This window comes from Perna viridis, chromosome 2 (assembly GCF_037379345.1).
Source record: "Perna viridis isolate PV_CMFRI_1.1 ecotype Kerala chromosome 2, ASM3737934v1, whole genome shotgun sequence".
NCBI classification, from domain to species: Eukaryota; Metazoa; Mollusca; class Bivalvia; order Mytilida; family Mytilidae; genus Perna; species Perna viridis.
Genome location: NC_142446.1, coordinates 58,592,302 through 58,608,828, shown reverse-complemented (window position 1 = coordinate 58,608,828; position 16,527 = coordinate 58,592,302). Strand labels below are relative to the sequence as shown.

The following is a 16,527-nucleotide window of genomic DNA, read 5'->3' as shown; positions in this document are numbered from 1 at the left end:
TAAAAAGTAAATGTCATAAATGTTTTATTTTTTTTCATCACCGTTCAGTGACAAATATAGTGTCGATCAATTTACAAAAGGATACCACAACGAGAGGTTCACTTTACCTTGATTTGTCCAGAGGTGTTCCGAAAATTGTTGCAGAAGTTGCCAAGCTGTGAAGATATTTTTTTACATTTGTAGTAAATGACATTATGGCACTCCTGAACCAGAAAGACGTCAAAGATGTATCAGATTTAGTGACTAAAAAATTGTAATTTTTACAGGAATTGTAATTTTTTAAAGAAACAGTGTTCATAACTAACTGTTGTTTTCCGTCCATAAGCCGATAAGGCATTTCAAAAGATGTAAAATTAAAAAAGTTGAAGTGGAAACCAAAGCTCGAAAAGTTTCTTTAAATATATGGCTTTACGTTGTAGGGTTTGTTTCTGTTGATGTTGCAATCAAGACATGAAGTTTCCCCTGTACCAAACCATTTAAGGATTCACTGTCCAAAATACATGTAGTCCTAATTTCCTTTGACCCAGCAACCCTTCTCTTTTTTTAATTGAATTTTGATATGTCTAACTAACTAAGGGGGTTTTAATGTCTTTGACTACCCTGTCAGGTCTTGCACGGATGGTGATCTGATATTTCTGTATTGGGGTCGGAATAAATGTGCCTTATAAATGAAAATGTTGGAGATTTAGCAGTACCACTAGGTACTACACTTCAAATGCTTCTAATGACTTTATCTAATTGTGCATACATGTCACACCTACCTAGTTTATGGATTCATTTATCTGTATGTTGATACAGTATTCATTGAACTTTGAAGAAAAAAAAATATTGAGTTCCAAATATTTGACTTGAGAAATAAGTCCTAGCATACACAACTATAAATGAACTGACCATATCCTGATTAGCTTTTATTATTCTGATTCATTTTAAGGAATCAGTGATTTTGTTGTCAACATTTTGCAGTGATTTAGAAACCATTCTGTATACAAACTACTATGATAAAGTGCTTAAGAGAATGGAGATTTAAAGGTGATTTAAAATATCATCAATGTATAATAAGTGTTGACTTCTATTTTGCAGAGAACTTTATGTTAACCGTGAAAAAAGGGAGAATGGTTTTGATCCAGCTGGATCTGTTAGAACAACACACAAGATGGTAAATTTTAACGCAACATCTAGCATGTTTCTCTTTGAATTAAAAATAGTTTTTATTTGACAAAATTTTAGCACTTCATGTATAATAGTATGGCATTGTCAATTTAGTTATCATCCATTGTAGGCACTACAGTATTTTATATGTTGAATCTAAATCTAGATTAGGATTTGTGCTTTTGTGTCCATATTTTACATGTAGCTAAGACCAAAGGATGACTAACTCAAACAGACTCTACAAAGGTCTTCATTTGGTTGAAATTCTGAGAGAAATTATTACAATATATTAACAGTTTTTGTCCTTTAAAGTCCAAACAGTAATGGCTGTCACAGTTTTTTAGCTTTTAAATTTAAAACTGTACTAGATAGAAAAACTATCAGTTGATGAAATGATCTTTGTGATAAGGCTTACAAAAGTCTCTGGGTTGAAGTTGACTTCATTGTTAAAAGTTATTTCTCTTAAAAGGTTACAAACTTATGGTTTTTAACAGTTTTAACCAATATTAAATGGAAAAACTTTCAATTGACGAACTAATCATTATGACAAGCCCTATAAAAGTCTCTTGGTTAAAGTTATATGACAAATCATTGATTAAAGTTATTGCTTTTGAAATGTCAAAAAATTATTGTTTTTGCAGTTTTAGCCAGTATATTGAAAACAATATAAGAAAGAAAAAAAACTTAATTTATGACAAGGCCTACAAAAGTCTATGGGCTGAAGTGTGTGACAGCTTATTCGAGTTATTGTTCTTGAAAAATGATAAATGATAATCTTATTGTTTTTAGCTTAATATATCATGTAAATAATAAAAGACAGGAAGACACTTTCAATTGACGAAAAACAAGTATATTTTCAAATATTTATGTTAGAAACACCTTTGTCAAAAAGAAGGTCATAATCCAAATTCAACCTTTTAATATTGTAATGTAATGTCCTTGGTTGCTACAACTGTCCATTAACCAGAAATCTATATCAAGCTGTGCTCCATGGAGCTTTTGAGTAAAATCTGACTCAAATTTGAGCAAAAGTATAATGTAGGTCTGTCAACTTCTCTTTTTTGTCCATATTTAATTTTGGTATTATTTTTCACAAAATCAAGTGGAATTTTGGTTGAAGGTATTTTTGTTGGTACACAAATTTCTTGTAAATTAAACTTTAACCTCCGTATAGGGTCTTCAACAACTGTAAACACACCTTTAAGTAAGCTCTGAAAGGCCCCAAACACAAAAGTAATAAAATCCATGGTAACAGAATGATGACAATTCTTCAAAATAAAGCTCAAAAGCCAAATATCAACACAATGACCAAGATCTTCTGACTGTGCGCTGGTGCATAAAATCTGTATTGGGGTTAAACTAGTTTTTTAAGGCCTTAAAGACCAACCTCCTTTAATGAAAGGTCAAAAGTGGACTACAACAATAAAGAAACACACCATAAAATCTACCAAATAATACATTCAATTCTTTCCAAGGAATACCTCAACATATGTCATATAAACAAAATAAGATATCCTCTTAAAGAAAGCTCCCAGTTACTGAAAGCTAGCTCAGAATATATCAAATCAAAACTACCAGCATTTAAAATAATGAGTCACAACAATTTGTATCTGGTATTTAAGTATCTGTTAATGTTAAAAAATATGTACACATTAAAATAAAAACTTCAAGTATTTAAAACTCAATAATGAGTTTTTAGCATAAGATATAAAACAACTGATTACAAAAGATAATCGGTAGGTTACTACATATCAAAATTATACTAATAGATAATCGGTTGATAATTTTAACCGATTACACAACACTAGGTATTTAGTAGATGTAGGTATATTTGTAACTATTCTGTGTCAGTTCTTGAAGTGCATGTTCAAAAATTGCAATTCCATATTTCGTGATTTTGAAGATATTTTTTTATCCTTAATAAGAAATTGATTTAAGAATGTTGATAATCATTGCTGTGTTTTTCAGTACAAATATGACTTTATGTATAGAGTATTAGAATATGATGATTGGGATAAAGATAGTCCTAGATATCCTAAAAAGAAGAAGAAAGGCAAACCAGGGTAAGTTTGAATATTTATTAACCTATCACAAACTATAATTTATGCCATGTGACCATCCTTTACCTATCTGTAATGTACGACCAGAAGCATCATATTGACGTCATGTCAATTATTTATATTCCAATATGATGTTGATTTTGTGTGTTTTGAGTGTTGGACACTTCAAATAAGTGGGTCACACAAAACCGCATATTAGTGTTACTTACCGGTCACAAAAATGTCAGGTCAGTTGTAATATTGTGCCCCATTTTGAATTTACAAATTTTACAGGAGTTATGGGACTTTCACACTTCAAATTTTTTGCAGCGGCAGGGAACAGATGGTTACGAGTGGCTTGTTTTTTTGGTTTTTCTTTGTTTTTTTTGTTGTTTTTTTTTTTAAGATTGGATGTGCTTGTTTCAAGTAGTGGATAATTCCATAACTACGTTAATTTTTTTCTTTTTTTATGAACATAGGACATATGAAGATTCAGAGCAAGAAAAGGCAGAAGAACCTAAGAAAGATAAAAAGGTTCCGAATATAAATCCAAAAGTGCTGAACACAAGCAGGAGAATGGTGCTATATAAGGAAGTAGATAGACTTGCTTCCAATGCAACTAAAGTTTTTGTAAGTGACAGTACTGTTACAGGGAGTACCATTGTTAACTTCAGGGAAAAGAGCTATCAAAATTCATATCAAACTTAGATGAAAATGCCTATGAAAATGTCAAATATATATTTCTACATGAAAAAGGTGTTAAGAAAAGCAATAAATAAAAGATTTTGTATTGTAATGCAGCGTTCTAAGATCCCAGTAGTGAGCATTTTAGATTGGTCTTTGGATTTCAATATGCTATACATCGAAAATTCCAGTAAGGAAAGTAAAACTAGAATGTGACTTACAAACTCTTTTGTAGCTATGCCTTCTTCCAAGGTGATGATTATGATAAACTGTTGACAATATTCACAAAAGGCTTGTATTGGAATAATAGAAATTTCATCCTTAAAATGATTCTTTTAAATTGTTTGATTCACATAGAATTATTACAGTACCTGAACCGGTCTGTGCAACTAAAATTAATTGGTTATTGATCACCAATCAGTCATCGATCTGTTAAAACGGTGTATCACATCACATGACCACTGAGGGCTTAGTGTATGTTATGAATTCCGTTGTTTAATTTGTCAATTTTAACTCATTTTTACCTAATGCAACAGATTTAAACATCGATCATTACTTATATATAACATTTAATTTATTTTAACAAAAGCAATACATGTATATGGAATTGATATCTTAAAATTAGTGTTAATTCAATATGGTAGTATATTGGATTCGTTCCAGTGGAAATTCTAAAATTTATATGAATCAATCATCCATCTTTTTACCTAACAAAATTGCAGTCAGATTGGTCACCGGTCATTGGTTATCGGTCCATCATTGATTAATTAAACAACGGTCATCAATTCATTAGATAGTTGCGTCGATCAGTTCAGGGACTGTAGTAGTAACACCCTTTACTGAACTGTGTAGCAAGTTGTTTCAGTGCTATTTTAAACATAAAGTTTAAATTTTGTGAACAGCAAATTGATATTTTTTTTTTGTGATGTTTTGGCTGGAGAATTACCGAATTTATTTCACAGCATTTTATTTATCAAACTTTTTTATGCAAGGAACATTTGATAAATCTCTGCTATCAGTTCTTTATTTAATTTTAAGGAGGAACATCCTATAGACAAGTTACAAGTAATACACAGATATAGACCTAGCTATCATGGTACTATAGAAGATACACCAGAGACTGGGAAAGTACAAAATTATACATGTCATGTTGGATCTGTTCTTAAATCTCAAGATTATGTCAATTATTATACAAAAGAAGGTAATTACTTCTGAAAGTGATACAGTTGCTGCAATCATATTGTTGGTGGGAATAATTTTTGTTTATTAATCCTTATTTGCAAAAAAAGTTGTGTTGTAACCATTAAAAATTCATGCAGGCATGATGAGCTGGATAAGTATTTTTTGTTTTTGAAAAAAAACTCATGAAGTATTTTGACTATTTTTTTTTTTGGAGGGGGGGGGAGTGTAGATGTAAAAAAAAATATTCCAGTTAGATTTATTCCAATACAATTTTGCAAAGACTTCTTTTTTTCTTCTGTTTCACTGAAGAGAAGTGCTGTTTTACTATATGTCAATCTGTCTCAGTTTTTTGAAAATTTAAAGAATTCTGAAAATTTATTTAGTACACACTTAGTCATAAAGAAAACCAGAAATCTATATTTAGATTAGTTTCAGAAGAGGAATGGCAAAAGGGTCCAAATTCACATCTAGGCATTGGTACTCTTAATTAGCTTGTAGCTACTGTTGGGTTTGAATTTTATATTGTTTAGATTCATTGTAACTTTATTATGTAAAAAGCATGGTATACAAGAATCAGAATTCACTGAAAGATAATCACATATGAAGTACCTCTCCAAATTTAATTCAGACTCATTCAGTCGTTAGTGAACAAACAATAAACAACAGTCTACATACGCTGTATTTTGATTCTGTCTGATTTTATACTTATATGTATATAATGTAAAAGAAATAGCTTTGATTATCTCATGTGACCGAAAGAAATCTTTAAACAAAATCTTGTGTATATTCTACTGAAGATTAAATAACAACTATGTGAGAAAAATTCAATTTTTCTATTTGATATTAATAGTTCTATGACATTTCAATTTAGGGTTGCAAACTGGAAAGTCAAAAACTAAAAATTCTAAAGATTTGCAAGTAAGTGTTTATTTATGAGCTGTTAGACCATATCCTTTACTGTCCTTTTTCTGATTCATCAATCACTATCTTCTAAGTGACTTTATGGTTATATTATGTAGACTTTTCAGTAATATTGATTATGTCATAATATGGCTCATTATTACCTTTTGACAAACATGGGCTCAATTTCACCATTAACAAATAAACGTGTATCTAGAAAAAAAAACTCAGGCATAGCATTCCCTAGATGACAGTTATATTAATTTATATAAATTCAAATCAAAAACTGTGTTTTTATCAACTCTGCAAAAGATGACATAATAAACAATCACCTGAGATTCACTTAATATGGTGCACGTATTTACATAGTTATTATCAGAGGTAGATGTAGAAAATAATAGCAGTGATAAGACCTATACTGCTACTACACTCTCCAAAGAAGAGATTGTGGAAAATCATAAATCTGTGCTATCCTATTGTGATTTACCGTCTATAGACTGGATTCTTAAACTCCACAAGAATCCATACAAACAACATTACATAGCTGGATCTGAAAAATGTACCACCAAACCTTTTTCAAAACTTTTAACTTCTATACTCACAGCTGTCAAAGAGGGTCTCAAGTCCTACCACAACACTTGTTACTCCTGTAGTGGTATTAAAGCAATGTGGATCCTGAAAAATTTGAAAGATCTTTTGGAGACAGTCAGTTCAAGACTATCATCAGAATCTAATAGCATTAAAACCTATGATTTTTCAACACTGTATACTTCTGTTCCTCATACTCAGTTAAAATTCCGACTTAAAAACATTATACATGGTTGTTTTTCCAAAAAAGATGATACACCTAGATACAAATATATAGTTCTTGGTAGAGATTCCTCATACTTTGTAAGAAATAATTCCAAATCATCTTCCAAAAATACAGAGGAAGATGTTTACAAAATGCTGGAATTTTTAAATGACAACATATTTGTCCAGTGTGGTGGAGGCGTTTTTCAACAAACGTCGGCATTCCTATGGAAATAAATTGTGCTCCTCTACTTGCTGACCTATTCCTTCACTTTTATGAAGCTGACTTTATAGCTGATCTGATCCGAAAGAAAGAATATCATTTAGCTAGATCCTTTTATATCAGTTTCCGCTATATTGATGACTTATTATCTTGAAACAATCCTAATTTCGGGGATTTGGTACATCACATCTACCCCGGAGACCTTGAGACAAAGGATACTACAGACACTGTGAAGTAAGTCATACCTTGACCTACACTTACAAATCGATGGTAAAGGAAAACTATTGACCAAACTTTACGACAAACATGATGACTTTTCATCCAGAATTGTCAACTTTCCTTTCATCTGTGGCAACATCCCTTCAGCATCTGCATATGGAGTGTTCATATCACAACTCATATGTTATGCCAGAGCTTGCCGAAACTACACAGACTTTTTGTGTTTTGCTAAAATTCTAACAAATAGGCTTCTGGAACAGGGTTATGTTGCTACAAGATTGAAGTCATCACTACAGAAGTTTTATGGTCGTCATCATAAACTTGTGGATTGTTATGGTGCATCCATCTGTGCTATGAAAACTGATTTGTTCAGCATGTCATAGTTTTCCTTTTCTCTTTCCTTAACCCTGGACTTGACTTTTTATGAGCAACTCGGCGGGTGTTTCTAGAAAAGCTGAAGACGCTTACCCTACTGGTGCACCTGGTCCATGGTCCCTGTTTTTAGTGGAGTCCCAGTTGCTCATGATCATTCATGTTTTTGTTACTTTGTATGTATGATTTTAGTTACTTTATGTTCTTTGTTGTGTATGTCTGGTCTTTGTCCCTGGATTACATTCTTTTGCTATAACCTTGGTTCCCTTTAAATCATCTATTCTGTATAAGTGGCAATTGACCAGCATGTCAGTTTAAATAGAGTTCACCTGTAGTATATGATGAACATCTCAATTCAATTTATTTTTACAAAAGTGGATTAAATAAGCACCGCGAGATTTTAACATTTTAAAACAGGAAAGGGAATTTTAATTTTGATAATCAAGGTCCAGCTGTGTTTTGAATTATTCCCAAGAGCACAGGATTGTCCTGTCTCCTCATCAGACCTGTAATCGCTTCCTGATTTACTGCTATCACTCCTCTAGCTTATAGGTTCTACTATTCAGGATGTGAAAATTCACAGGGCATGAGCACTGCTCAATTACAAATCTACAAAGCTGTTTCCAATTTACTATTCTTATTTGGGTGTGGCAGATGTGTAAAGCTAGGAAATAATAAATATAACCTCTGCATAGGATATTGGGGATTGTTTGTAAGTCAGATGGAAACATGTGGTGAAATGGGGCCTATATTTGTTGAATGGTAATCTCAAAGACTTCACTGCGAAAAAAAAAAAGATTCTGTTGCATTGGAAAATATTTATATATTTAATATTGTTAATTTCATACACCAGGATAAAGAAAAGGACCAGAAAGAGGAAGAAAACAAAGAATTAAAGGAGAAACAAGAGAGTGCTAGAAAAGAGAAAAGTTATACTTTGTTTAAGAATCAGAAACAAGAAGACAAGCCAGATAAGCCAAGGAAATTTGAACCCACCATTAAAGTGGATATTAACACAAAATCAAAATAATGAACTGGTGCATTTAAAATGTTAAGTATTTGGGGTAAAACAGTGCAGTTTTTGACTGTGATAGGCGATTAAAAATATGAATTTATTTTTTACTTTTTATTTGATTGGGAAACAAACAGCTTTTGCGGGTTTCAAAATTGCATTTATTAAGCATTTAACTATTTACACCCTTTATTCTACTTCACATGCATTGCCTATAATCATTAATGAACTGTTTTTACTTGATTGTCACAACTTGTTTTGAAATTTTGATTACTGATGGTATTAATAGGCCTTTTCCATTTAGTAAACTGGAGCCTCCAATTTATAGAAATTACAAAAACTAGACATGGGCTTCACACATGAATTTAATTATGATTCAGTATTTTTAGTGCACTAAATTGAACACATTGGTGTTTAACGCACTCCATGCTATTGACGGTATACTTGTTAACCCTCCCATATTAGTGGGGAGACTCCCTCAAAAATCAATAAAAAATTTAGAATCTCCAACATAAAAATGTAAGATTTGTGGAAGGCTTTTTTATTAAATTTACAATAATTTTTTTGTGTGAAAAGTACCATACTAAGAAATTCAATTTTATACATCCAAAATTTGCTTTTACCTAAAATTCTTCCACATGAGAAAGTGCCAATGGGGACAGTCTTTCACATGAATTTATCCAAACTTTAACAGGTATGTGTTGATAGGCTTTCATTTGATGCTTTTATCTGTTGAACACAGAAATATTACTGTTCTTCAATTCTACTGATTAATGCTTTACTTTTTAAATGTTGACCAGAAATAACTTTTCAGACTCAAATGTTTTAGCCAAAATGTCTTCCTGGAAACACTCAAATATTTCATCAGAAGCATAATACATTAAATATGTAGGTTTAGTAGTTGATTTTATTTCAATGACTTCAGTTATGTTGGTTGTAATTGTCAACAAATACTTTTGTTACCGGTATGAAGTACTTGAATTATGCAGTAATGTCAAAATTAAATATATTTGTGTCCTATTTCCAGCCCTACCTCTTTTTTTTTAACTGCCAACTCTAATACACATTTTATCAGAAATAAAATACTTTTTTTTTTAGGGTTATTCATTTTTTAAATCTTAGAATCACTGGACTGGGCCCCCTCCCAAGCAAGTATATGGCCTCCCCCTTTTCAAAATTTCTAGTTCCACCACTGGAGTGAATGTTTTTTTTTTGTTTTTGTTGTTGAGTACTTGGATAAAATATTTAATTGATTTTTTTTTTGTTTTTGTCTACCTTCTCTTCCTTGTTGGACAAACTTGTTGGAAACTTATTGAATACTTTTTCTTTAAGATTGAACAATCATGCCCTGTATGAATTTTTTCTCAACATCATATATGCATTGATCAGAGGAAGAAATTTTGTCTATGTTTCAAATTTCAGACAGATACCAATACTTTTTGTAATAAAAGCTAATAGTTTTGAATAATCTTTAATTTTAGAGGCCTTCGAAATGTTGGTAACATTAAAAACTGAATTTCTTGTGTTCAGAAGATTTAATATGGAGATCAGAAATTATATTACATGTATTTATATCATGTTAAGTTGCGTGAAAAGAAAATATTTGTTGTAAAAACAAGTGAAAATCAATCAACTTAGCAAGTGCCTTTAATAAGTAATTATCTAACCTCATTTTTATAAGACCAGGTATATATATTTTTTTCTATGTATTATATTCAAACTAATTAATATGATATTTTTACTTGAATTAATTGTGTGTTTCTGCTTTCCTGATCCTACTTCCAATTTTGGATGCCGACCCTAAACACTGTATTGCAGATTAAGAACTATTTCAGAATTTTAGTCATTCCATTACAATTTCTTTTCTTTCAAAACAATAAAAAAATAGTTTTTATAAAATAACAAGTTGTTACCTACCTACACTACCAATTTTTTTTTAAAAAGGAAACATACAATTAATTTATTTTGGCCTAATGACAGATGTTATCTATATGATATTGCTATACTGTATTGCCAATTTTCACTCAGGAAGATATACATGTATATGCATGGTACTGTCTAATTTCAGGTTGAAAAAATAAAATTACATGGATTTAAAGTTAACCTGTACATATTATATGTGTCTTCCACTCTGACATATTGTTTTGTCCTTTCCATCTGTCTGTCTGTCCATCACTTTTGTAAGCACAACTCCTCTGAATTTAGTGCACCAAATTTTATAAAATTGTGTAAGTAGGAAGGACATAAATTAATAATTAATTACTCATTTTACTAGGAATTTATGATCCTCTGTATTGTGAGAGTTAAACCACTTTTGAACATTGAAATGGAGGGTGGAGAAACAGAGTTTGATAAATCTGATTATACCTGTCGGGTAGTATTTGTGTTATGTCATAGTAGCCTATATATATTTATGATCAAGAATCAAAATTTCCATTTTAGGCCAAATTAAAAAATATCCTAGATTCTCATACCCTCCCCAAAAAAATTTTAGTTTTGATTTTTTTTCCAATTTAGGTCAATATCTTACAAATTATTGGATTTAATTAATAAAAAACTACTTCACCCACCCACCTAAATTTTTTAAAATGTTGAATGAGAATCTAAGAATTTTTATATAATGGCCTTATGGTTTATATTTTCCTATATTTAATCGTTCTGTGATATTGAAGTGTATCTTTTTATTTTAGTTTTCACTTTGTTAATCACTGATATTGATGGTTTGAGGCTTAATGATATTTTTCCTTTGTTTGTAAACTTATAGGTTTCTTTATTCTATCAATAATATATTTATTTGTGTAAATTTGTCTGAGGTCGTAATGTAAATTTCATGAGAGTGTACCAAGTTACATCACATTGAAATGAAATATGCACATTTCATTAATTATGGATCATGCTTTGCTTAGCACTTATTTTCTTGCCAGTTAAGACAGGATAATTTACAATCAATTTGTCTCTCACTTTATAAAAAACCAACCACAAACGTTTTGAAATAGGTACTTGCAGTTTTTCAGAAATTAAGTAAATATACTTGTATAGCACTTGATTTATTAAATATACAACAGTTCTATCAAAATATAGCTGGCCACATGATGTGATTGAGAAAAATCATACAGCCAGTTATAATTTATGTTAGAACTGTCTTGTTATTTGTAAGCAGTTTTTCTTTGTGCTTCTTAAAAATGCCTGGTAATTTTTGTACTTGTGAATTATATAATTTAGAACAGTTTTTGGTGAAAATTAAATGGAAATGAGTTACATGTAGGTCTTGTAGGAACACTGACTGCACTATTTACACACTTGTTGTTGAAGCCATTTTCTTCTAATATTCCAATAGCTGCCAAAGGTTTTGCATTTTTATTTTTAGTATCACATGCATTTATTTATTTTTATATAGAAATACTTTACATTCTTGAAATAGTGCATTTTATAGAGATATTTGTTTAAGTTTGATGATGTGATAGATGAGAATTTTTCTAGAAGCTGTGCTTATATACTAATTATTTTGAAAAAATATTGCATGCATTTATTACTGCATTTTTAAGGTATAATTTATGTTACATCTTGAATAATTCTGCTATATAGTAAAAAAAAGTCAATAATTTTAAGCTTTGATTGATATGAATACAGATCTGTTCAATATTTTTTCATAACTCCATATTGAAAATATTACCATTTTGACTCTAATTATTCGTTGCCCTAATTTTTCATCACTTTTCATTTTTTTGAAATTTTAGAGTTAATGAATTCCAAATTTTTTATCACTAAGAATTTCTGAAGGGATGTTCATAAGGTAAGTTTAATTTTAATAAAAAGACAAAAAGATGATCCATGTTATGGTTTGTATAAAATTAGAAAAATTACTATAATTTTTATTTCTTCGTAAATGGTGCAGTTTATTATTGTTTTGAAAGCACAAACAGCTTTTAATTAAAGATGTCTGTTTTTGCAAAATATAATCAATGTTGACACAATGCCAACAAAACAATTCCCAGTTGCATAATGAGTGCTTGAAATTACAGTTAGTGCTGTTTTTGTACAATTGAAAACAATGCAGCTTACTAATCATGGAGTGTTGTTCAAATTATATTTTTTTCTGTCAGACAAAAGCTATGATTGATTTATATTTTTATATTGTAATCAGATTAATTTTAAGAAGGCAACATGAAACACATTTTTGATATTTGGATCATGGGTTTCTGTTTATTATACCCCATTCAACAAGTGCACTTGTCCATCCATCCAGATTTGGCTGCCATTATCTCAGATTCAAGTGGATGGATTGATTTCAAATTTGGTATGTGGCTTTCCATTATCAGTTGCCTGTATAAATTGGGGTATGCCTAGCACTACAGTACAAATTCAGGTTTTTGTTTTGTTTTATGCTTTTATCTATCTTTTTACTTTATTGAATCAGCTTTAACATTTTCCTTGTTTAGTTATTGTTTATGTCTTTTTATAGTGCTATATTTTGTTAGATGTTACAGCCTTGTATGTTGTTGTTTTATGAGAATGTTTATTTATTTCGATTTCTTTGCATATAATTTGGCCTTTGGTGGTTTTTTACTTGGATGAATTTACATATTTTAATTGCAGTTGTGGGATTTTGAAGAGTTTTTTTTATTTAAGGGACCGGTCATATATAATGGTGAAGGAGGATAAAGGGGGGGGGAGGGGGTCCTTGAAATTTGTCAGTGCCACAAGAGGGTCTCTAACTTTTTTTAGATATATAAAGGGGCGATTCGAATTTTGTTTTCTGAACTTTTCCCAATTAAAAGATCAAATTTGGTGTGTGGTTTAATATAGATGGGGCATACCTTGTAAGCTATTTTGGTTGCTGTCCAGTATCAGCTTCCTGTACAAGTGGGGTATGCCCACAGGTTTCTTAAATTCTGGAAGGGCTGTCTTAATTTTTTTCCTATCTACGTGGATGGGTGTTGGAAAAAATCGAGAAAGATTGGAAATTTTCTCCCATCCTTCAAAATGAAAGTAAATGGCCTGTCCCTTATGTTCTTCTAAAGTTTCATATTTCTTAACTGTTTTTGTTACTATCATATTAGTGTCCATCCTGACAAAGTACTGTAACTATACTTGTTTTTGTGGTGTATTTATTTCCATAAATTTCTCAATCAATTATTAGTCATGAAAATAAGTATTTGTGAATATGCACATTTCAATTGAAGCATAACACAAAATTAAATATTTGTGAAAAATCATCTCTGGTGAAAATAAGTACAGTTACATTAGATAATTGTGTTACAACTGAATATCTTTACTTGTTCTTTTTTTCTGTAGAATTTATTATTTGGAATAATTTGAACAAAAGTGCTTCAGATATTGTTGTTCTTAAATTTAAATAAACAATTTTGCACAACTTTCTTGAAATCTCCATCATAAAATGTAGTAAAAATGTACGTGTCTGACGCCTAAATACTACCTTTCATCTTTGACCCCTCGTTAACTATTGATTTTGATAGGTGTACAAAAGGACACTATCATACCACACAACAATACATACAATAATTACATAACATAAATATAATGCTTAACATAGTATCAAGATATAAAGTATCTAACGGATGAAAGGTTGGTTTTCACAGCAATTTAGCAAGATTTCTAATAATCGATACCAAATTAATGTACTGTTCTTTATAACAAAATTCAAGAAACCTTTTTAATTTATACATCTGTGCATTTACAGTACAACATTTTGGTAAATATTTATCTCAAATTCTTTGATATTTTCATGATTACACAAAAAGAAATAATGGAATTCATTTCCGATTCCCTGCCCGCAAAGATGACATATTCTTTGATCTTGAAGTTTCTTTTTTCCATCGTTATTTGTTTTGATAGAATAAAGAATTGAATTTTTGAATAGAACAGATTTTTGATACATCGTTATCTTAATTATAAATGGCCATTAATTTGGTATCATTTATCAGAAATCTTGCTAAGTTGCTGTGTTTTTCGGTAAAATTATCGATTTAATGATACGTTGTTAAATACGTTTTTTGACCTATGAAAAATTTGTTAAATTTATGCGACTATGTATGGAAAATTTTTAAAAATTCCCATTATAGCAACTTTTGATTAAAGACCTTAAGGGTATCAATGCCAAAAATGTGAGTATAACAGTGTTGCTGTTTTGCAAAAAGAAAAAAAATTGCGACAGATTTGATTCGTAAATTGGAGGAAAGAGGTTCATGAAAATCATCATAAAATTGATTAGTGGAGTTCACGGTTGATTCTCCAAGCCAATGGACTAAACTATCATATGACGAACTGAACTAATTCTACTCGTTGTGAAGATGATGAGGGGTTTTAATGGCATTGACTACTCCTAGAATTTCGCACGGACGGACAGTACTCGTGGAGAATACAGATGTCAGGTGCCAATTACGGAGTAACATGCAATTCCTTTTCTATGAATGACTTTTTATCCATTGAGGGTTTTGAAGCAGTGAGTTACATGTGTAGTCTTTCACTGAAATGGAGTCCGAGTTAAAATTTTGACAATTACTCCGACGGCCTGAAAAGCAAAAATAGAAGGAAGGGCGGCAATTTATTAATAAGTTTTCCTTTGGTGTAGTCATTTCTACGTTAACGACATATAATTCAAATTTTTGAAATTTAGAATCAATGAAGTATGAAGAAAGTGTTGTTAATGACTTCAAAATAAATATCATACAATACCTTAATAAGACTTGTCCATGATCCCAGTTTTTAGTGGAGTCCGAGTTGCTCTTTTGCTTTTGTTACTTTGTATGTATGATTTTAGTTACTTTATGTTCTTTGTTGTGTATGTCTGTTTTCCATGTCTGGTCTTTGTCCCTGGGTTACATTCTTTTGATTACCGCTATAACCTTGGTTCTCTTGATTATTCTTTGATTACAGCTATAACCTTGGTTCCCTTGATCATTCTTACCCATATGTTGATGTATTTTTGATATTATAGTTCGAATGGTGGCTTAGTTTAGTTTATGCTACTTTAAGAAAGCTTATACAGTATCACTTTGATCCTGCCCCCTTTTTAAACCTATGTGCCGATGTATTTAAGTCGGACTTTCCTTGATAGAAAATACAAAGACAAAAATGTACACTGCGGTTCGCTTCGTCATAATGGGGAAACGTTAGAAATGCACCATGCAGCGTATATATGACTTAAATCTAAAACATCTTCAGAGGTCCCCGTGAGGTCTTCAACTAGTATAAGCACACTTTAAGCAAGGTCTGATATTGTGGTGTAATAAATCCATGACAAAAAAATCGACACATTAATGATCAACAAAGTCTGTGTTGGAACTAATTTCATAAGGACTAACCATCCCTTTATGTTAGGTCAAAAATGAAATCAAACAAACACAATGAAATTCACTCAACAATACATGCAATTTCCTCCATGAAATACCTAGTCACACAACACAGATTGTAGAGAGCCAATTCAAAAATGTTTTCGGTTACTGAATGCTAGCTCAGGACATTACACAGAGAGAGGAAACCATCAAAACTACTAGCATTAGAAAAAAAAACGGTCACAACAATTTCAGCGGACTGAGATTGTAGTAGCAACATAAAACGCTTTTGAAAATATCTTAATATTATAAAATGGCTTAGTTTTTATGTAGGGATGTAATAAGGGGTCACATATCTCTTATTTGCGAGGATTAGGTTCAAAGAATAGGCAATGATTACAAAATCGTATCTTTCACGAATAAATTAGAGCTGTTGATAAATCCATTGGATTTTGCTTGAAAGAAAGTACTTTTTATGCAAACTGGGTGAGCAATGCCATTCTTAATCAAGAACCTGGAAGTAATATTTTATTTTAGTATCATAATTTTGTATCGGTAAAAATAAAACTTTTAGGAAGTTTGTGATATCGATAACCCTGATGCAAAAGTTTTTCTGTAAGGAATATGTACGTTCTTTAAAATCTGACACATTATTGCAAA

At 30.8% G+C, this 16,527-nt stretch overlaps 1 protein-coding gene across 1 annotated transcript; it reads left to right on the top strand.

The window, feature by feature from the left end:
- Positions 1-96: 96 nt before the first annotated feature.
- Positions 97-13,947, top strand: LOC148626250 (uncharacterized). Its single transcript, XM_088570107.1, has 7 exons — positions 97-253; positions 1,081-1,156; positions 3,118-3,212; positions 3,668-3,818; positions 4,911-5,073; positions 5,926-5,972; positions 8,414-13,947. Exons 1-7 carry the CDS (start codon positions 195-197, stop codon positions 8,588-8,590), a joined length of 768 nt encoding a protein of 255 aa, XP_088426233.1. The 5' UTR covers positions 97-194; the 3' UTR covers positions 8,591-13,947.
- The last annotated feature ends 2,580 nt before the right edge of the window (positions 13,948-16,527 follow it).

Excerpts from the sequence above, each read along its gene's own strand:
- LOC148626250 (XM_088570107.1), top strand. The coding sequence starts at position 195 with ATGGCACTCCTGAACCAGAAAGACGTCAAAGATGTATCAGATTTAGTG. Across the intron at positions 3,213-3,667 it reads AAGAAGAAAGGCAAACCAGG|GACATATGAAGATTCAGAGC; the intron begins GTAAGTTTGAAT and ends TTATGAACATAG. Across the intron at positions 5,973-8,413 it reads AAAATTCTAAAGATTTGCAA|GATAAAGAAAAGGACCAGAA; the intron begins GTAAGTGTTTAT and ends TTCATACACCAG.